This window comes from Sabethes cyaneus, chromosome 3 (assembly GCF_943734655.1).
Source record: "Sabethes cyaneus chromosome 3, idSabCyanKW18_F2, whole genome shotgun sequence".
NCBI lineage: Eukaryota > Metazoa > Arthropoda > Insecta > Diptera > Culicidae > Sabethes > Sabethes cyaneus.
Window position 1 is genome coordinate 104319887 of NC_071355.1, and position 23510 is coordinate 104343396.

A 23510-nucleotide genomic window follows, 5' to 3' on the forward strand; every position below is an offset into this window, starting at 1 on the left:
GTCAGTTTTGACTTCGGCCTATTTGAAATGTTGCTCTTGATTTGTCATCTCAAAAGTATGCAATGCTCTAGCAGAGCTTATTAATTTTGACATTGTCGTCACTCTATACAGGGACCCCCGTTCGTTTGAACGATTCCTCATGCAAACTAACGGGGTTAGTTTTTAATTTGAACAACTGGTAGCCCTAAATATGCTGGAACTTGTGTAAACTGGCTGCCCTACTCTTTGTTATTGTTTGGTGGTTTGATTCAGTTGGCAATTGCAAGCAGCGAATATTTCATTCTCCGATCGGATTTCTACCATAATCGTTGGGAAAAAGCAATGTGAAACAGATTAAGCACGTAGATCAGCACAAAAGAATCATGTTTATGTGCATTGTCTGCGTAAGCAAATGATGTCATATTGAGAATGACATTTGAACCATTTTTAATTTGCACGTCGTGCAAACCAACGGGGTTCAAATTAAAAAGTGTTCAGATTAAAAACGGTCAAACGAACGGGGGTCCACGGTATATGAAGATAGAATTAACAAAAGGGCGAATGTCGCAAGCGTAAACAAACCGAGTGAGGGTTGATTTTCCTATGCTGGTCCAGCAAAAAGTAACTCTCACTCGTCCTTTTGTTAATTCTATCTAGATATAGTCACTTTACTTTTCTCCTACCTCAAAGTGTCACATTTGACATAAAGAAAATCGAGCGAAAAATGAAGACTGGTTCTGTTCGCTTTCTGCCAGGCATCCGACTTTTTCGTAAGCGACTGGCTGGATAAATAGTCTATGTAGAAAAGGCCGATAACTGAAAAATTCAGCATAAACGATTTAGCGTACAGTTTTGACAAAATCGTATAAAGAGAAATTCTGCCTTGTACATGTACAGTTCTTGTTAATCAATAATATGAGTGAAGTTGAAAAATAAGATTCATCGGTGGAATTCCCTAGTTAAAACATTCTTATAGTGTATGAAAACGTTATATTTATTGTTTTCGCATTAATTCCATTTATTGTAAGCAATTGGTGCAAATAGTAATAAAGGTAAAAGCAACTGAAGAAGTAAGAAAAAATGGAATCGCTAATACCAATAGTTAATAAACTGCAAGATGCATTCACGCAAATGGGTGTTCATATGCAATTGGATTTACCCCAAATAGCAGTAGTTGGTGGACAGTCTGCTGGAAAATCTTCTGTGTTAGAGAATTTCGTAGGAAAGTAAGTAAAGAAAAATAGTTTATGATTATCTACTATTTATTTGACAAAAAGCAAGAGTTCGGTGCCCTGCAGAAAACACAAAACACCTAAAAAATCAGAATTAGAATTTATATATAAAAAGTTCAAAAAGTTATCATCACTCGAAGGTGACAATGCTCTTTATTTAAAAAAAATAAAGAAGTACCCAATCAATATTCTGCTGAAAGTTAATAACTCAAAAATATAGAACAGACAATGCATGGCATTTACCAATGTAACACTCATCCATTAAATTGTCGATTTAATTTGTTAGATGTTTAATTTGCTTGTTTGCCTTGATGTATCATTATTAAATTTTGGTTGTCAAGCTTCCGTGTAACATATACCTAAATATCTAATTAAAATAAAACAAGCTTTATGGATCACCTATGCAAAAAGCAAATCAAAAAAAAAAAAATTAAACAAGTTTGATAAGATATTGTGATATAAATATATATAAATAAATGATCTCAGCTATTCAACACTATTGAAAAGATACAATTTTTTTTTCGATATGAGCTTGGCTTATTCTATCCAAAGATGTTCAATTGCAGTTATTTTAAAAGAACTGCGCATAATAATTTTATCTATGAGTTACTAAAATTTTACATACATACCTGCCTAAGAAATAGTATGTCAATCAGTTTCTTGGAATAATAGTCTTTATTAATGTTACTCAATTTTATAGGGACTTTCTTCCCAGAGGATCCGGCATTGTGACACGACGGCCGTTGATTCTGCAACTTATTAATGGAACTGTGGGTAAGTAAGATAATTTCTAAATGCTTTTTCAGTTAGACTTATTTGCAAACGTAATGATCTCTCACTTAGGGGCTGTGCATGAATTATGTAAGGGCCTTCATTTTTGAAACCCGTTCCCCATATAAAAGATTTTGGCAAAAACTCCCTTTCATCCCACGTAAAATTTTAGATTTTTTGATACATCAAAACGCAAAAGTTTTTACAAAAATCAGACCCTGAAAGATCCTTGAAAAAACTAACAAAATCAATTATCTGCTGTGAAATCATTCGTAACCCATTCGCTACGTATTTCACCATTGAGGTTGTCATAAGATATCGAGAAATACTCAGAAACTCCAGCAGCTACTTAGTCTGAGACGATAGGGGAAGGGGGGCGAGGAGGTTATTTCGGCTTCATCTGCATTATATGCGTAAACGGCGTTTAGACGTTTATAATTAAGACACTTGCAATCGAAATATGGCTCCCGGGCCCCCACCTCTGGCTACGTGGCCGAACTCCATTCGCATTGATCCATTCAATATCCCCTGAACACGTTTCCTTGTCAAGAAGCACATAAAGAACTTCTTTGTCATGTGTCACACGCGACATAGTCTAGTCTTCGTATTGGCACTGCGTTGCGTCAAATGCACAGATCTGTAATGATTACCCACGATTTTCTTTAAAGCAAAATGCTGGCCACACTCTGGGTATCACAGTTTGCAAGATTTTTAGAAAAAAAGCAAGACAAGTCATAAGGCGTTTTATGAATGCATGGCATTTTGAGTAATTTAAACTTTAACTTTATTGTGCCACCAACTGTTTGCAGCTGACCTAATAAATAGTTTTATTGCTCCAATATCACAAACAGGATGTCTTTTATACCCTGAGATTATGACTATCCGTAAAATAGTATATTATAGTCGAAATAATTAACTTTTAGTTTTGGAATGAATGTATTGAGTTTACATTGGCTGAATGAAAGTGAAAGAATATGGTTTTCAGTTCAATCTGGATGTACTTTTACTCTATTAGTATGCACAGAAATTTTTCTAGAAAACTCTCCAAATCCTACCCACCATTCATGAGCTTTTGACTTATGAAAATTTAAATTTATCGCTAGTTAGAACGAACGAGTGTACAAAAAGGATGTGATGTCTTTATTTGCGTAATCGAGACATTTTCAATGGGATTGCCATAGAATTTGTGGCTGTTATGCGATTATGGACAGCACAGCATTGAAAAATATACACACATGTGCATGTATACATGTGTATATATACGCATGTATGAGTGTGCATGGGTGCATAGGTATGTATGAATATATGTTTAAATGCTATGTGCTGAGTCAGAATTTTCTCTAATATCTATGCTGCCAAACTATACAATTACTAATGGGCAGGAAGCTGTAGTCAGTAGCTGTTTCCTGTGTTATTACTTCATTATTATTATTGTTTTTGGAACTGGTGTTACAATTATAACCATCTTCACTATTGCTATCATTTCTGCTACTGTCATCTCTATTGTATTGTTTTGGACGTAATTTTTAATAATTATTATTGTTATTTTTTCATTTTCCTCATTTATTAGAGTGATTTGCATGGCTTGTGACTAATCGCGTTCACGGTATTCAACTAACAATATAAAATTATCGGCTGTCGGCGCGGTTGGACTCAGTGGATCTCTTGAAAAGCTTCATAGCCTCGATATGCATTTTGTTCTGTCCATTGCCCAATCTTGGCAGACTTCAACTGGAATTCCACTTCTAACCAGATCTTTTTAGAGAATAACTCTTCAAGTAAAAACAGGTACAGGTACCTGTTCAAGTAAAAACAGGGCTGTCCTCTATGGCTGTGAACCATTTCGCGAAATTTTTAACTTTTTGGTTAAAATTTGACAGTTCGATGGTTTTCCGAAAATAACCCTGCTCGGGAGCATGGTTAGTTTTAACCAAGTTCTGAGAGCCAATGAGATATGCACAGGTGAGGAAGAGAGCTTCGACAAGTTTCACTGATTTTTCGTTAGATTTTTTTTACATTGGTATGGATGCTTATCGCATTATAACTTTGTTCAAACAACCCGGGTTGAAATGAGATGAATTTTATCTATCAAATAAAAGCAAATGAAAAGCAAAAATTCCTCCGATTAAAACTCGGACAGAAAAAACAATATTTTCATCCTTACCTTATATGCTCTCATTGAGCAAAAAAACTATCAATCCGTCAAATATGAAATGGTTCACATTCTGAACTGATTTTAACCACTCGAGGAGAAATAACCATCGAACTGTCAAATTTTAACCAAAAAGTTAAAAATTTCGCGAAATGGTTCACAGCCTATATATCATTCCCACTTCCTAAAATATGGTCATAGTAATTAAAATATGGCCATGGTATGAGGATTTTTTCGCTTCAATACCATCCAAGTCTTGTTTCAGTGACAGTTTGCACTTAACTGCCCATGGATGCATAGTCGACGTAACGACCAGCACCATGATTGTTGAGAAAACGCATTTTTATCGTGAAAAACGTTTAAAGCCATACAATCTTTGCTATAGACTTTTTCAATCGAATAATCTGTCAATTTAGTAGAGTTTATTATTCAAAACAGGACTGATGGGGTTTTATGATTCATTCCTCATTTATTGTGTTTAAAAAATGCGAACGCCAGTTTATGCGAATAAACAGACAGTTTTTTTGAACGATTATTCACATAACTTGGCGTAAAGCTACAAAAACAAATATGTTACTATGCTGATTGATTATGCGGGAAATTACCTACGTCGTGAAGCTAGCTCAATTTTCCTAAATTTCTCGAATATTTTCGAACAAACATTATATTGTTTGAGTATTGGGCATGTGAACAACATAGTTAAGAGTGCGTAGGACCGTAAAAGTACATTTTGGTCATTTTGGTTTTTGCGTCAACTATGCATCCATGATTAGTTAGGACTTAACACGGCCTATACACATATCACCAAGTAAAGTTCTACATGATCCACCTCATCCTTTCTGAGTTACAGAATTGCTTCAGTTTGATGACTGTCTGAAGAGCATACCGACAAACCGGTTGACTACCGCTACAAATAGGCAATTACTGCCACCGGGAATAATACGAGCGAGTACCTGTCCCTATTATATTGCATCTGCTCTATTTTTCGGAAGCTGAAGTAGTTTTTCGATAGTTCTGAACGATAATATTGCTCTTGAATAATTGATTTATATTTTATTCAAGACATTTTACTACTGTTGTGGCATTCGTGTCTGCTCTTGAATAATATTCCGCACAAAATATTCGGAAATTAACGTCAATAGCTACAATACTGCAATGATGTAGGTACAGAAGTGGCTGTGGCTCTTAAGGAGCTTGGTGGTTGGACAGCGCACACTATGTCTGAAGGGTGCGATTATGCAACTTTGATGTCCATAAAATTTTCTTCTGTAATCAACTGGGTAACAGGTGTACGCACTTAGTAATTCCATCATCAAAAGTGCTTCGATTTTGTTCAAACTTTGTGGATTTGTTCTTTTTAAGAAAATTTTAGACCTGTAGTTGTCATTTGACGCTAAGGGTACACCGTACACACACTTGGGATAGGGTCCACACACACTTAGGATGGTTCCAAAAAGCATCATATGTATCATGACACTTTCTTTTAAATGCTCAACTTTTGAATCGCTCAACCGATTACAACGATTTTGATAGCAGTCGAAAGGTATATTAATGAGTAACTGATAAAAGCGTTGCAATGTAACATATATTAGTTTTTATGAATAACGAGCTGACCCGACAAACTTCGTATTGCCACAAATTAAACTGTGTTGTACATAAATCGTGAATCTCGGATGACCTTTGTCATAATCACGAGTTTTGCAAGTTTCTGCGGAGTTCATGGGTGTTTTGATATACAAATTTTCCTCACAGTAAAGTAGAAAACAACTCTCCCCATTGCTTAGCCTGATAAAATAAAGCGGATAGCATTTAAATATTCGCCATCATTACAAACCATTTTGCGGAAGGCGGAACACCAATTCTCGGTTGACCATAACGCGGAATATAGAGTTAGGCAGAATACCATTTCGCGAAAAACCTTTCGCGGGATGTACCATTTCACGGAAAATCTTTTCGTAGAAATTACCATTTCGCAATGGTGACCCATCTGAAGGAAAGTAATAGAGGTTCCATTTGTTTGATTAGTTATCGAGTTATGAGGAAATTTGTATTTCATTTGTATGGAAGCCCCCCCTCTTAACCTTCCGTTCTTCAAGAAAACATAATACTGCTAGAAAAGAATACTGCTAGAATCAATAGAATGCTACATCATTTAGGAACGATAAAAGGATCTTTCCGAATGCTACAACTTGTATATGGCCGCAATTGTAAGATTGCGACAATTTACAGCAGGTTTTGGCGCCGCTTGGTGACAAACTTATAAAATTCTATCCCCCGAACGAAAGGTCTTAACCTATTGATTAACTTTGCTGAAGACAGTAACTTTCTATATAGCCAGGATTTCGAGATATTCCGAGATAGAGTGTTGTACAAAATACAACGCGCGAGTAAGCGTGTTACAAAAGTTGGCGCGAGTAACAGAAGGTTAAAAGGGAGAGGGCTCATTATTCCCCTCCTAAAGAAGGGAGGGGTCTCAATTCACCATAGAAAAAAAATTGCCTACAAAAACACCCAGATGCTAAATTTGGGTTTATTTGCTTGATTAGTTCTCGAGTTATGAGGAAATTTGTATTTCATTTGCATGGGAGCCCCCCTCCTAAAAAGGTACGGGGTCTCAATTCATCATAGAAAAAATTCATGCCTCCAAAAACACCCACATGCCAAATAGGGTTCCATTTGATTAACTAGTTCGAATTATAAGGAAATTTGTATTTCATTTGTATAGGAGCCCCCCCTCCTAAAGTGGGGAGGGGTCTCAATTCACCATAGAAAAAATTCTTGTCTCCAAAAACACCCACATGTAAAATTTTGTTCCATTTGCTTGATTAGTTCTCGGGTTATACAAAAATTTGTGTTTCATTTGTATAGGAGCTCCCTTTCTTAGTGGGGGGAGGGGTCTCTAACCATCATAAAAATTTTCCCTGGCCGCAAAACCCCTATATGCAAATTTTCACTCCGATCGGTTCAGTAGTTTTCGATTCCATAAGGAACATAGGGCAGACAGATATATATTTTTATAGGCATAGATTTATATGGAAGCCACCCCCCCCGGTCAGTGGAGGGAGGGGTCTTTTGCCATCCAGAGAACCTTCCCTGGCACCAAAAACCCCTACATGCAAATTTTCACGCCGATCGGTTCAGTAGTTTTCGATTCTATAAGGAACATAGGGACAGACAGAAAGACAGAATTCCATTTTTATTGGTATAGATATTGGTTTGAAACACAAACCATCCAAACCATGACATAACTACAAAAATATTAAACATGTTTCCATGCAATGACAACAAATAAGATTCCAGCTTTTATATTTTATGAAAGCTTAAAATTTTGTACGAGACTTATCAAAAATCTAGACACATTTATTTTTTTGTTGGTTTTGGAAACACAGTAAGCGAGTACGTCTGTACCCGATTGATCAGAATAGGGTTATTAGACCTTCACTGTCTAAAAGTCAAATTTCTTCTGCCATGTTTCTATTCAAACGATTAAATTTGCTCAAATTCGTCTAAATAACGAGAATCTGGAGCCTTTTGACATTCTTTCTGAAAATATAACAAAGCAAAGCCTAGGTGCTACGTTCCGTTATCGAAACTTGACCTTCTGTTTTTATACGACAGACTTCGCAGCCAGCTGTTAGAGTGCAGGACAATTGCAGGGCCAGTTGCTACGATCCTATTAACTCTAACGGCCTCTCCCAGTCGAGATTCGAACATACGACGACTGGCTTATTAGGCTAGCGTCATACCTCGAAGCCAACTGGGAGGCAAATATAACACTTGTTTGTACTACAAGCGCTCAGCCTAAAATGGCGTCGAAAGAAGAGCAGGTGCGAAAAGCAATTGTGTGCGGTCGCAATGAAAATCCGGATCTCTCGTAAGAAAACTTGCCATAAAGCTTGGATTTCCTCCAAGCACTGTTCACAGTGTTTTAAATTCGTTCGATATTCGCTTGACAACAGCTAGGAAGAAGGGAAGTGGAACAAAAACGGAGCTGAGGAACCACCACAAGGATGCGAAGGTAAAACAAATATTACGGAGGAGACCAGATTTTTCTGTACGTACCATTGCTCGTAAAATAAAAATGTCGCCAACATTCGTGCACACTTCTAAGCAACGACAAGGCATGAATGATGACAGGCAGGTGATGATAAGCAAAATACGACAGCTCGTAAGCTTTATCGCGATTATTTAACGAAGTTTCCATGCGTTATAATAGACGATGAAACGTATGTTCTAGAAGACTTTAGACAGCTTCCTGGTGTGTCTTTTTACACTGCCATGAAACGGAATGGCGTTGCAGAGCATTTTAGGACAAAGAAGAAAGCCAAGTTCCCGAAAATAATTTAGTATGGCAGGCCATATGCAGCTGTGGTCGAGCAAGCAAAAGTTACATCACTACAGGAACGGTTAACAAGGAAATATACCGTGAACAATGCCCGCAGAAACGATTGTTACCGTTCCTACACAGCCATGATGTACCCTCGCTGTTTTGGCATGATTTGGCATCCCGTCACTACACCAAAGATGTTTTGGAATTAGGCTTTGGTGAAGAGAGAGCTGTCCCAGCACAAACAACAAGCAACAACTATAGATAAATTTCGAAAATCTTGGACAAACGCAGCTAAATTGGTTGCCAACAAGTCTGCACTGACCCTCATGGCAAGGGTAAACTCCAAAGTTCGCCAATTTTTCATGCAGACCAAATAAGTAATGTTAATCTGTTTGATAATTATGATTTACACATAAATGATATAATATTGTTTCATGGATTAAACTTCTAGCAAATTTGTTTTATTGCAAAATTGAGATGTCCAGATTTCGTCGCGAACAAGCCTTAGTTAGTTAGTAGTAGCATAGGATATGGGCAGACAGAATCCTCGTGATATTACTAACCCGAAAATTGCAATCAACATGTTGACTAAAATTTCCCCCCTATCTTTTTCTTTTCTTTTTCGTTGTCTGATTTCATTGCTCCTCACGGCGATCCTAATTTTGTAACAAACTGGTGCCATTACTAATCATTTCAATTCACTTATCTTTAAGTGAACTTATTATCTTTAATTCACTTAAATTTAAGATTCTTATTTCTATTTTCTCTGGTATTATTAACATAAACTTACAAACAATTTGCAACCTAAACGGCCCTGGTGAGTGCTTTATCTAACGGTTATGCAAATTTTACATCCTAAACCGTAAAACGAACGCAGATGTCTCATCTGTAATAGATGGCCTGTTTAGTGCAATTTATCGAATAAGAATCACGCCACACATATTATAACATACTTTAAAATCACCCAGCTAACATCTTTCCTACTACTTTTGTCAACGAATTTTTTTGAATGGCAATGTTGATTCAAATAGTGATACATCTGGAGAACAGACCTCATAATCCTTAGACATGTAGTGTCGCTGGTGTGCTCATTGTAGTCAAGGTGAATTATCTTGCACAAAAGATACTACGCAACTAGATGCGAATTGTCGATATTTGCTTAAATATGAATATGCCGTATGAATAAAAGAGTTAGAGCAAATGCTCCCATACGATTTAAACGGGAAAAGCAAAGTAAACTGTTTTATTCATACGGCCTAATGTGAAACATAAGCAAAGCCATGGGTTTATACCGTCTTTAGACATTACCCTTCTTTATCGACAGACTTCGCAGCCGGCTGTTAGAGTACAGGAAAATTACGGGGCCAGTGCAACGATCCTATTGACTCTAACTAGCAAGCACCACTTAGCCGAGATTCGAACATACGACGACTAGCTTGTTAGACTAGCATCGTACCTTGAAGCTAACTGGGCGGATGTGAAACATATAATTTTCAAAAGGGCCGCAAATGCCAGTACGGACGTTTCCAGATGAGCTTTATGTACCGATTTATTCAGAATATCACAAAGATTTATTCCTCCATAGAATATATGACCAGATTCTGCAAGATTTGATAACTTTTTTACCATTAAAAAGGACAAAATTGCAAAAAATGATTGTTTGTCAAAACTATTTAAAACAAGTCTTATTTTCAAAAGTTTAAATTTTCTTCCTACAAAACCAGTTAGAATAACTTATGATGAGCCTTTGTTTTGATAAATATCCTTTGTAAATCTTTTTGTTTACTTCTGGTGGAATCCGTTTCCTGATGCTTGATGATTTTCAAAAAAAATGTTTCAAATATTGTCAATGTTTGTACACCTACCAAGACTTACAAGTATGTTTCTACGTGTTTTGACTAAGAGTACTTTGTGCAGCATCTATTTAAGCATACAAAAAAATATATATTATGTTAAAAGACCGAAAAAATTGTTTGTCTTATTTTAACCAGCTTTTTGCGCCCTATTCCTCTGTGCGCTGGCGCTGGTAGGAAATAGGTTAACGCAGCAACAGTACTCTCTCAGTTCTCAGCAACAGCATCTCAGTTTGTTTTGTGTTTATCGCTAATCGCATTATAATGTTCAGGTGTCAAGAACCAATAGTAGTTGGTAAACATAGAGATTGCTGACATTTATCTTACGCACACTTCGCCGCGTATGCGTATACGCGATTTGTATTCATCGCGATTTTTTTTCCATGGCGAAATCGTTTCGCGATGGTCACAAACCACTAATACAGCCACACACTAGCAATCCTTATTATTTTTATTTATCGCGTTCATGGTGCGGAATTTAATTTCTTCGAATTGGAATGTCGCAAACATATTCAACTCCCGGTTCTCGTACGGGTAGAAAATATGTAAATACAAAACAAAACATTTTGCGTTAATTCCGCACGTAGTGTGGCAATTTAATAAAAACTGGATGAAACTAATTCAACAAAATCTTATGATAAGAATCAAATAGAATGGTATTACAAAAAATTATGCATAGTTCAGTATTACCAAAAACCTATAATCTAGTCGCTTTATGATTAATATTTCCTCTTACAACTAACTTTTACTTGTACTCATTCAACATTCAAATCAAAATTAAGTTACTTATATTTAGTCAGCAATTTCATAAAATGAGAATTTATCATATTTCGTTCAATCGTTCAACTTTTGTAAACAAATTCATTTTCAGAAAAGTTTTAACCCGTATTTTATCATGTGACGTTTGAGGTGTCTCTTTCTGAGTTAGGGTGGGTTCAAAAATTGTCGTGTTGCCAAACTTTTTTTAATTCATATCTTTTGAAATACTGGGGCGATTTTCATGATTTTGATACCAAATTAAAGATATTGGTCATTGGAGAAATTAGCGCTCGTTTGTAAGTCCAATGGTATTATTTGGTGTGTGTTATTATTATTCTTTATAATCATTACCTGTCATTAGAAGTGATATAAATCAACTAGCACTGTGTTACTTAACAGTTGAATTATGATTTGAAGACGCATCGATTTCTATTTCAAATAACAAATAAAATGGTATAACAAAGATTCCTTTCACCACCAGGTGAATTAAATCGGGTTTTTCATTACGTTACGGAAATTTTAGTTTTTCCACATATTTTTTGTAAAATGCCCAGGCTGCCAAATTGTACTAAATTCACTATATCAGCATATTTGTATACTTGATACAGATGGTGGTTCATGCGTCTGCGCCAGACGCCATTTTCCATTTTGCCACCAAGCAGATTTCGCAAAATTTTACGATCAAAAACCCCCCGTCGATCAGCTTCCTTTAGTGTTCATGATTCATGTCCGCTTCTGGTCGGTTTATAAAACCGACACTATAATTTTTGAACAAACTTGTGGGACGGTTCATTAAATTCTTACGCTAATAGCATATTTTTCAAACATGGTACCTAATAAAATAAATACTCCCTTTTCAAAAGTGATTCTTGGGCCTAAATGGTGCCAAATTCTGTGGAAGGTGCATATTTTCTCTTAACAAAAACGTCGGTGATGTTTAGAATAAATAGTTTAAGTTTTGTCATTTACCTCTTTCAAATAAAACTGCTAAAATTTGAAAATTACTGACATGTGTTTCGTTCCGGTTTCATAAAATCGTTAATATCTCAGCGAGGTTTGAACATACGTCCATAGTTTCTTTGGCAAAGTTGTTCGTCATAAAATTTCCCATCTATGCAGTATAGCTACGTTGCCACTAGGGCACTGTTCGATACCCTGTTTTACCGTTTATTTAAATGAAATTTCAAAATTTTGCCGAAGTTTGCAAAGTTTCTGTAACCAAATATGACTCCAGACATGCTACCATAACTTTTTATGAATGTATCAGATCTCAATGATTTTAATTTGTAATTTGTTTGTTTATTATATTATGATTGTGAAAAAAATAGTTAAATAACTTGTTTCACCTACTTTAACGTTTCTAAAAATATTTTTTTGAATTTACTGCTAAAAATACCGTTTATTCATAAAACTCTTATATGCGACCCCTAAATCGTATCAATCAATGTTGACGCCATATAAAAGTTTTGTTGTGACACCCTCAGCTATCATTTGAGCGGTGAGCCCCCGGGTTTTCTGACATAGTGCTGTTTTGGGACACTCTATTGTTCATACTTGGTAAACAAATTATTCGATATCGTAAAAAGCGTGCTATGCTTTCCCGCTCTCCCGTGTGAAGATTCGCTAAGCTCTTGCTTTATGCAGAATGAGTTTTTTTTTTGAAATAGTAAAATATGTCGTAACAGAGTAAACAAATAATAAAACTGAAATCATCTAGAGTCTGAAATAATTTTTTCGCAAAGAAAATTTTTCGTGGTGTTTGATGCTATATATTTCTTCATACTTTTATAATACAACTTCATTTACGTAGTCGTGCTAACGTAAGAACTGGTACGAAATTAAATACTAATAAAGGTATGTAATTTAAAAATACAGTCTAACTATATTGAGGCAGCTCATTTTCCCAAAGCACTGCAATTGGAAATATGCTTAGAAATCTTAGAGCTACACTGCACCGTCTGTTTTTTTCTGAAATAATGTGATTGTGGGTGCTATCGCTCATTTTAATATCATTACGCTGCCGTGAATCGCATATCAGTCCCATATGTATTTTTTGTAATTTTGAGTTTAATCGCTAAACAGTATTAGTTATCATTGTTCTTTAGGTTGTAAGAAAAAAATAGCTCGTTTCATTTCAAAAAATATAAAAAAAAATATCAGGTCAGTTTGTCCCATCTTAAAAGTAATCGCATATCAGTCCCACAGCAGTGGCCGCAGGAAGAAGATATGATATATCCCATACTTTAAAGCTCAAATGAATGATAACACAATTTTATCAACTCTTACGTACTTTATTTACTCATATTTACGTTTATTATAGATAAAATGTTAGCAAACATCACAGATCGTTCATCAAATATGCGTTCACTGGTTTTGTTCTGGTAATTCAATCCAAAATAGTTTTTTTAGTTTCGTCTTATAGCATAATGAGCAAGACGCCGTTTTTTCGCCTTATCCAACTTCCTAATTTCTTTTCTAATACGCTTTCTGGTTGGTTTTGACGATGTCTGGACATGTTTGTTATTAAAAAAGCTGCCATCCGAATCATAATCCAATCCCAAAGATTCGTCGACATTTTCTTCTGCTACAACACTTGCACCAGTTTTCTCAATTTCACCGGCTGAAACTGATGAACTGTCAAAACATGACCAAAACTTTTCAATTATTGTTTCGCGACATGAAAACCGTTCAAAATCATTCGAGTCAAAACCAACACAATCTTCATCGGAACTATCATCGTAAGCATAACACTTTCTAAGAAAACTTAACGAGGACATTTTTCAGGAGTTATTAAACTTTTAAATAAACAACACTTAAGCGAAACAATCAACTTTGACAGTTACACCGTAAACCGGTTTCTAGGTCATAGCGGGACTGATATGCAATTATTTTGCAGTCTGTCATGCAAAATAAAGGCATATCAGTCCCATTGTTGTTTTTTATACAAAAATATTATAATTTTATTGTATAGTACTACAAAAGTATTAAAAACATTGTAATACATATTCTTGAGTCAAGTTAATAACGATATGTCATGCGATATTTTTCTTATCTTGATAAACATGATCATAGCTTTCATCACTGTTTTCTCCGATTGATGAATTTCCATATGGGACTGATATGCGATTCACGGCAGCGTGTAATATAAAACCGATTTGCAGATCAAGAAAAAATGTATACATATACATAAATATGTATTATTATATAAATGATATAATATTATATTAGCAATTAATATTACCCTCTTTATCCGTTTTCAGAGTATGGAGAATTTCTTCATCAAAAAGGTAAAAAATTTACAAATTTTGAAGAGATTAGACAAGAAATAGAAGCGGAAACCGATAGGGTGACAGGCAATAACAAAGGTATTTCAAACATTCCAATAAATCTTCGAGTGTACTCTCCACATGGTAAGTAGCTATTAACAAAATTTTATTCGTTCATTTGCTTTTAGTCCATATTATTTTTAGTGCTCAATCTCACACTCATCGACTTACCTGGCTTAACAAAAGTACCCATCGGTGATCAACCTGCTGATATTGAAAATCAAATCAAAGGGATGATTTTCCAATTCATTCGCAAGGAAACATGCTTGATTCTTGCTGTTACACCAGCTAATACGGATTTAGCAAACTCCGATGCACTAAAATTAGCAAAAGAAGTCGATCCACAAGGAGTGCGGACAATTGGAGTTATAACCAAGCTTGATTTGATGGATGAGGGTACAGATGCACGTGATATTTTGGAAAATAAACTTTTACCATTACGGCGCGGTTATATTGGTGTTGTTAATCGTTCCCAAAAAGACATCGAAGGTCGCAAAGATATAACTGCAGCATTGGGAGCAGAACGAAAATTTTTCCTAAGTCATCCTAGCTACAGGCACATCGCAGATCGTCTAGGAACACCTTTCCTTCAAAAAACATTAAATCAACAATTAACAAATCATATACGGGATACCCTTCCAGGCTTAAGAGATCGTTTACAGAAACAACTATTAACATTAGAAAAAGATGTTGAACAGTTTAAACATTTTAGACCAGATGATCCCAGTATTAAAACCAAAGCTATGTTACAGTAAGTATCCTATTCACTATAATTTTATAAAGAAAAGAAAATTTGCTATCGAATATCTTTTTGCATTTGGATCAATGAAAATTAATTTTAAAATCAATCACAAACAGATTTCTTGCCTTATTAATTCTTGTTTTTAATAAAAAAAAACAAGATGGCTAAATTTTTACATATACGTAAATTCTATTTCTAGTAATATTTTGTTTCGCAATTCACGCATAACTTTCCAAAAGGTCCTTATGAGAGGTTCTCTTCGGCTCTGCTCTCTTAAGCTTTTTTTTTTTTTTTTTTTTTTTTAACGAGTAGGGAAATCTGCTATCAGACACCTGAGAAGACAGCTCAGGGAGTGGGGTTTGGTATCCCGTGAAGATCGTGAAGATCCAGACCCACTAAAACCCTACTCGAGTCTCCAGCCTCAATCCCCCCTGGAACCACCTTATCGGTATTACTTCAGGGAGGGGCTATTGTGCTTAACGCACGCTCTTAGATAACTACTGGACTATGGTAGCTCTTAAGCTTATGAAGGCCCAAAAGCACCTGAACACGTCTGTATTGCATATATTGTTTGCTGGCATCATTTAGCTAGCTATCTAGTTAGCAAGAAACCTTTCGTTGAAATTCGTTTATGCCGCCGTGGTAATTGGGAGTGAAGGACATTGAATAGAAACTCTCAATGCTACATTGCTAGATTACATGTTATCACCCCTAAAGAAATTTCTTTTATAATTAACAATGTCATTCATATTTGTTTGTTTATACAAACAGGCATATTGTTGTCCTATATGCTAATTATATGCTGCTAGAGTTTGTGGGATCGTGGCACCAGGGATGGCCCGATTACTTTGACTCAATTTTAATTCATTTGACAGTACCGTCTCTGCCGAGCAAAATTTGACAAAGTTAAATATGGGACATTTGTAAAACTATTAATTATCTATTATTTTTTATTTTTTTATTATTTATTATTAATCAATTCCACACATGGTGTAACAAAAGTGTACTGCAACTAAATGTCCAAAAATGTAATCTAATCTCTTTTAGTAGAAAACGTAACAAACCTGATGTGTCAATTTCCTTAGGTGACCAGAATGTGAAAAAGTGCGATAGAGTTAGAGTTTTAGGGGTTATCATTGACTCAAAGCTAACGTTCATTGATCATTATAATACAATTATAAACAGAGCTAATAACATGTTACTTACTTACTTAGGTGGCTTGCCGTCCTAAGACAAAGCCAAAACATATAAACAAAGTTGAACAAAGTTTCTCCATGTAACTCGGTTGAGGGCTACCGCTCTCCAATTCCTCGGACACCGAGTACTCTCCGCCAGATCTCGCTCCACCTGGTCTAACCATCTTGCTCGCTGCGCACCTGGTCGTCTTGTTCCTACCGGATTTGAGGCGAACACCATCTTTGCAGGGTAGTTGTCCGGCATTCTTGCAACATGCCCTGCCCATCGTATCCGTCCAGCTTTAGCTACCTTCTGGATACTGGGTTCGCCATAGAGCTGTGCGAGTTTATGGTTCATCCACCGCCTCCATACTCCATTCTCCTGTACGCCGCCGAAGATCGTTCTTAGCACTCGTCGTTCGAAAACTCCGAGCACTCGCAGGTCCTCCTCGAGCATTGTCCATGTTTCATACCCGTAGAGAACAACCGGTCTAGTAAACGTCTTGTACAGGGTGCACTTTGTACGGGGGCTTAGTCTGCTCGACCGCAATTGCCTGTGGAGCCCATAGTAAGCACGACTTCCGCTGATAATACGCCTCCGAATCTCACGGCTGGTATCATTGTCCGCTGTTACCAGTGAGCCAAGGTAGACAAATTCATCGACTACCTCAAACTCATCGCCGTCGATCAATATACTACTGCCCAAGCGGTGTCGTTCGGCCTCGGTTCCGCTGGCCAGCATGTACTTTGTTTTAGACGTATTTACCTTTAACCCAATCTTTTCTGCTTCGCGCTTTAGTCTGATGTACTGTTCAGCCACCACCACAGATGTTCTGCCGATAATATCCATGTCATCGGCAAAGCAGACGAATTGACTAGATTTGTTGAATATCGTGCCCCGCGTGTTGATATCCGCTCGGTTCATAACACCTTGTAGCGTTATGTTGAACAGCAGGCATGAAAGACCATCACCTTGACGAAGCCCTCTGTGTGATTCGAATGAACTTGACAATCCACCCGAAACCCGAACACAGCACTGTGTACCATCCATCGTAGATTTAATCAGTTTGATGAGCTTCCTGGGGAAGCTGTTCTCGTCCATGATTTTCTATAGCTCTTTCCGGTCGATGGTATCATATGCGGCTTTGAAGTCAACGAATAAATGATGCGTGGGAACTCTGTATTCACGGCCCTTTTGGAGGATTTGCCGCAGTGTAAATATTTGATCCGTTGTAGACCGACCTTCGACGAAGCCGGCTTGATAAGTTCCCACAAATCTATTCGCAATTGGTGATAGACGGCGGAAAATGATTTGGGACAGCACTTTATAAGCGGCATTGAGAACGGTGATCGCTCAGTAGTTCTCACAGTCCAACTTGTCGCCCTTTTTGTAGATCGGGCAGATAACCCCATCTTTCCTCTTCTCCGGTAGCTGTTCCGTATCCCAAATTCTAACAATTAGTCGGTGCAGTCAAACGGCCAGCTTTTCTGGTCCCATTTTAATAAGCTCCGCTCCGATGCCATCTTTTCCAGCTGACTTGTTGTCCTTTAGCTGTATGATGGCCTCCTTAACTTCGCCTATCGTTGGGGCTGGCATCTCTTCCCCGTTTGCTACATCGTCGAAATCGCTTTCCCCGCCGCCATGGTTTTCCGCCTGGGCGCCATTCAGGTGTTCGTCGAAGTGCTGCTTCCACCTATCGGTCACCTCACGATCGTCCATCAGAATACTGCCAGTCTTATCCCGACACATTTCGGCTCGCGGCACAAAGCCTTTGCGGGATCCGTTCAGTTTCTGGTAGAACTTTCGCGTTTCCTGAGAACGATGCAGCCGCTCCAACTCTGCATATTCCTGCTCTTCCAGGTTGCGCTTTTTCTCCCGAAAGATTTGGTTTTGCTGCATCTTCTTCTGTTTGTGTCTTTCCACGTTCTGACGTGTGGCACTGCGCATCTTGGTCGCCCGCGCAGCGTTCTCATCCATCACCCTCCTACATTCATCGTCAAACCAATCGTTCCGCTGATTCCGGGCCACATGCCCGATGGAGCTCACCGCTACACCGCTGATGGCTGTTTTGATAGTGTTCCAACAGTCCTCGAGAGGGGCTTCGTCCAGCTCGTCCTCTTCCGGCAGCGCAGCTTCGGGTGAATGCGCGTAGTTTGCGGCGATGTCTGGCTGCTTCAGCCGCGCGAGATCTAACCGAGGCTGGCGTCGGTACCGAATGTTGTTCACAACGGAGAGTCTTAACCATCACTAGGTAGTGATCCGAGTCAACGTTAGCGCTTCGATAGGATCTGACGTCGATAATGTCTGAGAAGTGTCGACCGTCGATCAAAACGTGGTCGATCTGTGATTCTGTCTGATTTGGTGACCTCCAGGTGTACTTGTGATGGATTTTGTCCTGGAAAAAGGTACTACGTACGGCCATATTCTTGGAGGCGGCAAAGTTGATAAGTCTTAGGCCCATTTCATTGGTTCACTGGTGTGCACTGTACCTTCCAATCACCGGTTTGTATTCCTCCTCCTGGCCGACCCGAGCATTGAAATCCCCGATGACGATCTTGATATCATGTTTTGGGCAGCGGTCGTATTCACTCTCCAACTGTGCGTAGAATTCATCCTTGTCGTCATCGGTACTTCTAAGGTGAGGGCGGTGCACGTTGATGATGCTTATGTTGAAGAATCGGCCCTTGATTCTCAACCTGCACATTCGAGGATTGATTGGCCTCCACCCAATCACCCGTTTCCGCATCTCGCCCATCACTATGAAAGCTGTACCCAGCTCGTGTGTGTTGCCGCAGCTCTGGTAGATGGTATGTCCATCTCTGAACGTAGGTACCGTTGAGCTCTTCCAGCACACCTCCTGCAGCGCAACGACGTCGAACTTGCGGCTCTTCAATACGTCGGAGAGCACTCGAGTGCTCCCTTGGAAGTTGAGAGATCGGCAGTTCCAGGTCCCGAGTTTCCAGTCCATAGTCCTTTTACGTCACGTGGGTCTATTCCGATTAGTATTTTTCGTGGTGACGGCTTGCAAAGCCTGCTACACCAACCCCCTGTTTCGCCGGAGGGCCAACGAAGCTCGAAATAGCCCTCCTTTCCTGTCAGCATACGACCTTGGCTTCCACCGTGGTTGGTTACCCGATCTCCACCAAAGTTGCTCGTATCCCGGCTGGTACCACGAGGAGGTAGGAATAGGAGTTGCTGAATAAGAGGCTATGAACCACTGTAGGGTCTATTTTATGCCTACACGTGCACAATGAATGAATGAACGTGCACAAGGCACCGACGGTACGCATTATTCAGCCATTTACCAGCCTAACATGTTAGGCTTTATTAATCGTTCTTACTATAACTTTCAGGACCCATACACTTTTAAAACATTATACATTGCATATGTTAGATCAATATTAGAATATTGCAGTATAGTATGGTCTCCATTGACAATCACACATGAAGAAAGAATAAAAGAAAGAAAAGAAAGAAAGAGTCAGTACAAAAACAATTTTTATTATATGCACTGCGTAGGATAGGTTGGACTCAATTTCCGTTACCGTCTTATAAAGATAGATGCATGCTTATTGATATTCAAACATTAAAGGAACGGCGAGAATTTGCAATGGCATCTTTTATGAACAATATCGTCTCGCATAAAATCGATTCAACTGAAATCTTATCTAAATTGAACTTTTATGTGCCAACAAGACATTTGAGACAACGACAAATATTTGCAATTAACAATTATAGAACGAACTATACAAAATTTGGACCTATTAATCAAATGATGGCAGTTTACAATATACATTGCAACAATATTGACTTCACAATGTCCAAAATAAAACTCAAGCAATACTTTGGTAATTTACTGCGCAGTAATAACTCCTAACATTAATTTAATAAGCTAGATCGTTAGATAATATTAAGTGTTTCTCAAAATGGCTTTGGTTTTTTTTCTTCTCTTTTGTAAAATCTCTGGTTGAGGTTTGTTCACAAATCTCAAAATCTATCATTTCCTAATATTTACCAAGAAAACAAAGAAGGTATGTTTGAATACGTTCAATAGTTCCTGAGAAAAATGTACATAAAGCTGGAACATCATGACTTTGCATACGCGGCGTTTGTTTGCGTAGAGTATTTTTTCGTGCTCACCTGCCCACAGCCACCTTTAGCGCGGTCTATATTTTTAGGCAACTATTTAAGTATTTCATCAATAAATAAAGACAAAACTCATGTAGGGTAAGGTGGGGCAAGACGGGTCACGGGGCAAGATAGGTCAGTCAGTAATGTTCTTTTATAATCATTTTAATTCGTAACTTATCTTTCACCCGTTTTCAATAGAAAAATTTGAATGTAAAATCGCAGCATTTCTTACGCGATTCATGAAACAATACAAAACGTAGCGTATCCAATATTTCGTCAGCAGAAAAAATAGCAATATGTTTTCTGTGTGCTCGTATCATTTCTAAGATCACATAGGATAACAAAATTTGTTATATACTACAAAAGTTTTAAATAAACATGTATTTTGTTCTACCAGCTCAATAGGGGCAAGATGGGTCACATTGAAAAAGACTTGTATGGCACCCTATGTTTGTCCATATATCTATATTTTTGAATTTCTTTATTGTTGTTATTAAATAAGTGACTAGTTTTTAGCTGGCCCGGTATATATTTCATCCACAAAACAGTTGCGGCAAAAGGTTAATTTTCCGACTTTTCACTTTTTGTCTGATATAATTTTTATTCTGTTTCGTTTTATTTATTTTTGTTGCCAATTTTGAAATATATAAGCCGTTTTTCTGCAGTAACAATGAATAATTTTTGTTTCTGTAAAAATTTCATAGAGTTTCGATAAAAAAAATTCGCCGTACAGATGTAACCTATTTTACCCCGCATTTTGACCCATCTTGCCCCGTACTTTTTGAGAGCTTAAAATAACATATCTTAAATTTGGTGCCGATTGATACCCCCCACGATTAGTGGTAGTACCCAGAGTTGCCACATGCACAGATTATTCCGTGTTTAACAGATATTTGAAAGAAATCGCCTGTACAGAATCTGTATGCATAGAATACAGATTTTCGTCAAATTACGCAAATTAAACAGATTTTTGAGCTTTTACATGAGAGTGAAAGAGACGGAAATAGTCAGCAAAATGACTCTTTATCTCTTTCACTCTCATTGTTTTGCATTGGACAGATTTTTGCACAGATAGTTTTCCTCGCCGTACAGATTGTCAGATGTTTCCAACAAAAAACACAGAATTATATGTGGCATCCCTGGTAGTACCTGAAACATGAAAATCTCGACCATCATGTCAAAAGGTCCAATGTACAAATGAGAGATTCTCTTTGCGTCTCCTCTCTTATGCTTATTACGGCGGCATAAACGCATTTCGACCCAATTTTTCTAAAGGATTGGCTTTCCAATAACACCAGTAACCGTTTCATGCAAAATAGACGCATTCAAATGCATTTATGCCGCCGTCGTAATAAGCGTAAGAGAGGAGACACAAAGAGAATTTCTCATTTCCACATTGGACCTTTTGAAATGTTGCTCGTCAAATATTAGGTTTAGAAAGAAACTATTTTCACATTTAAATTCCAATTCCCATCAAAAATAGTCGAGTAAAAAATGGCTTTTTTGCGTTTTGCGCTGGAAATGATCATATGCGTCTTCGGAACTTAATTTCACTGTTTGTTAACGCTGTGCTAGTTATCATCTATATGCATCCTAGCGATAAACAATCTTCAGAGTGTATTTTGTCCTACTAAATAACTTTATAGAACATAGGAAAGCAATGAAAACATCGTGTGCAAAATTTTTGAGCAGAACTGATTTTAAAGTAGCCCGCGCACTTATCGTAGGGGTACAATGCAAGCCTAACAAGCCAGTCGTCGTATGTTCGAATCTCGACTGATCGGTGCCGCTACAGAGCTAAGAGGATCTTTGCCCTACCCCCGTAATTTTCCTGTACTCTCATAACAGGCTGCGAAGTCTGTCGATAAAGAAGGGTCAAGTTCTGAAGGACGTTTACACCCATGGCTTTGCTTTGCTTGATTTTATAAGGGGTTTTTTTAACAAATCATTCAAATTCGCAACCAGTAAGAGATAGATAGTTACTATATGCCGCAAAGTTGCTTATTTTAGTGTGTTTACAATTTTTGTGAAAACGCTATTTTTTTTGGACGCGTTTAAAAAACGAAAATTTGTATCACCCTATTAGGCGGGTTCACGGTCACCCTAAAAGTGTAATAAAATGTGCTATATTTTATTAATTAACTGCTCCAAAAAAATTACACATTTTTACTATATTTTTCTGTTTTTGAGGTTTGGTTCCATTAAAGGTTTGGCCATTAAAGTTTTCTTGAATAAATTTCATCAAAAAATTTTAAATATCTTTTAACCAGTAGAACCAATCTTTTTGAAATTTGGCAGATATATTTGCAGTGTTAAGACCTCTCGTTTGATGCTAACATAATTGAAACTAGATAAATTATCTTGGTTACATTCGCTATAAATTATTGTAAATTTTAACGTGTAACTTCCATTGCTCATAACTTTTAAATTAAAGGTCCAATCAAAAAACAATTCAATAGTGATCTATCCGGCTATATAACCTTTCAAACGAGACTGATAGCGCATCTCTGAGAAACAGGCAATAATTATTACCTTGTCAAAACACGTTTTTAAGCATAACTTTTAAGCTACTTATTTGTTTTCAACAAAACTTTCTGAAAATTTTTATCTTCCAAGTTTCATCGAAAACAAATATGCAGTTTAAAAGTTACGTTTAAAAAACCAGTTTTGACAAGGTTCAAATGATCGCCTGTTTCTCAGAGATGGCCAAACCGATTAATGCGTTATTAGTTCCATTTGAAAGGTAATATAGCCGGATAGTTCACTATTGAATTGTTTTTCGATTGGACGTTTAGTTTGAATGTTATGAGCAACCGTATTCACCACACCAAAATTAACTATAATTTATAATGATTTTAACCAAGTTAATTTGCCTAATTTCAATTATTTTAATGTTAAACGAGAGGTTTTGACACTACGAATATATATGCAAAATTTCATAAGAATTGGTTTTTCCGGTCAAAAGATATTAATCCTCGAACACTCGCGTCAACTTTTGTAACACAGTTACTCGCGCGCACAATAGCCCAAAACCAAAGAAAACGTGCGCACTAGAGTTT

At 37.3% G+C, this 23510-nt stretch overlaps 1 protein-coding gene across 3 annotated transcripts in view; it reads left to right on the forward strand.

Moving 5' to 3' along the window:
* Window positions 1–930: 930 nt before the first annotated feature.
* The window catches only part of LOC128743795 (dynamin), a 115130-nt gene continuing 92550 nt past the window's right edge, over window positions 931–23510 (forward strand). For all 3 annotated transcript variants that reach the window (XM_053840460.1, XM_053840461.1, XM_053840462.1), the window contains exons 1-4: window positions 931–1205; window positions 1912–1985; window positions 14337–14486; window positions 14547–15153. In XM_053840460.1, the coding sequence (XP_053696435.1) occupies window positions 1060–1205; window positions 1912–1985; window positions 14337–14486; window positions 14547–15153 (977 nt within the window). In that variant the 5' untranslated portion in view covers window positions 931–1059. The remainder of the gene's footprint in view (window positions 1206–1911; window positions 1986–14336; window positions 14487–14546; window positions 15154–23510) is intronic.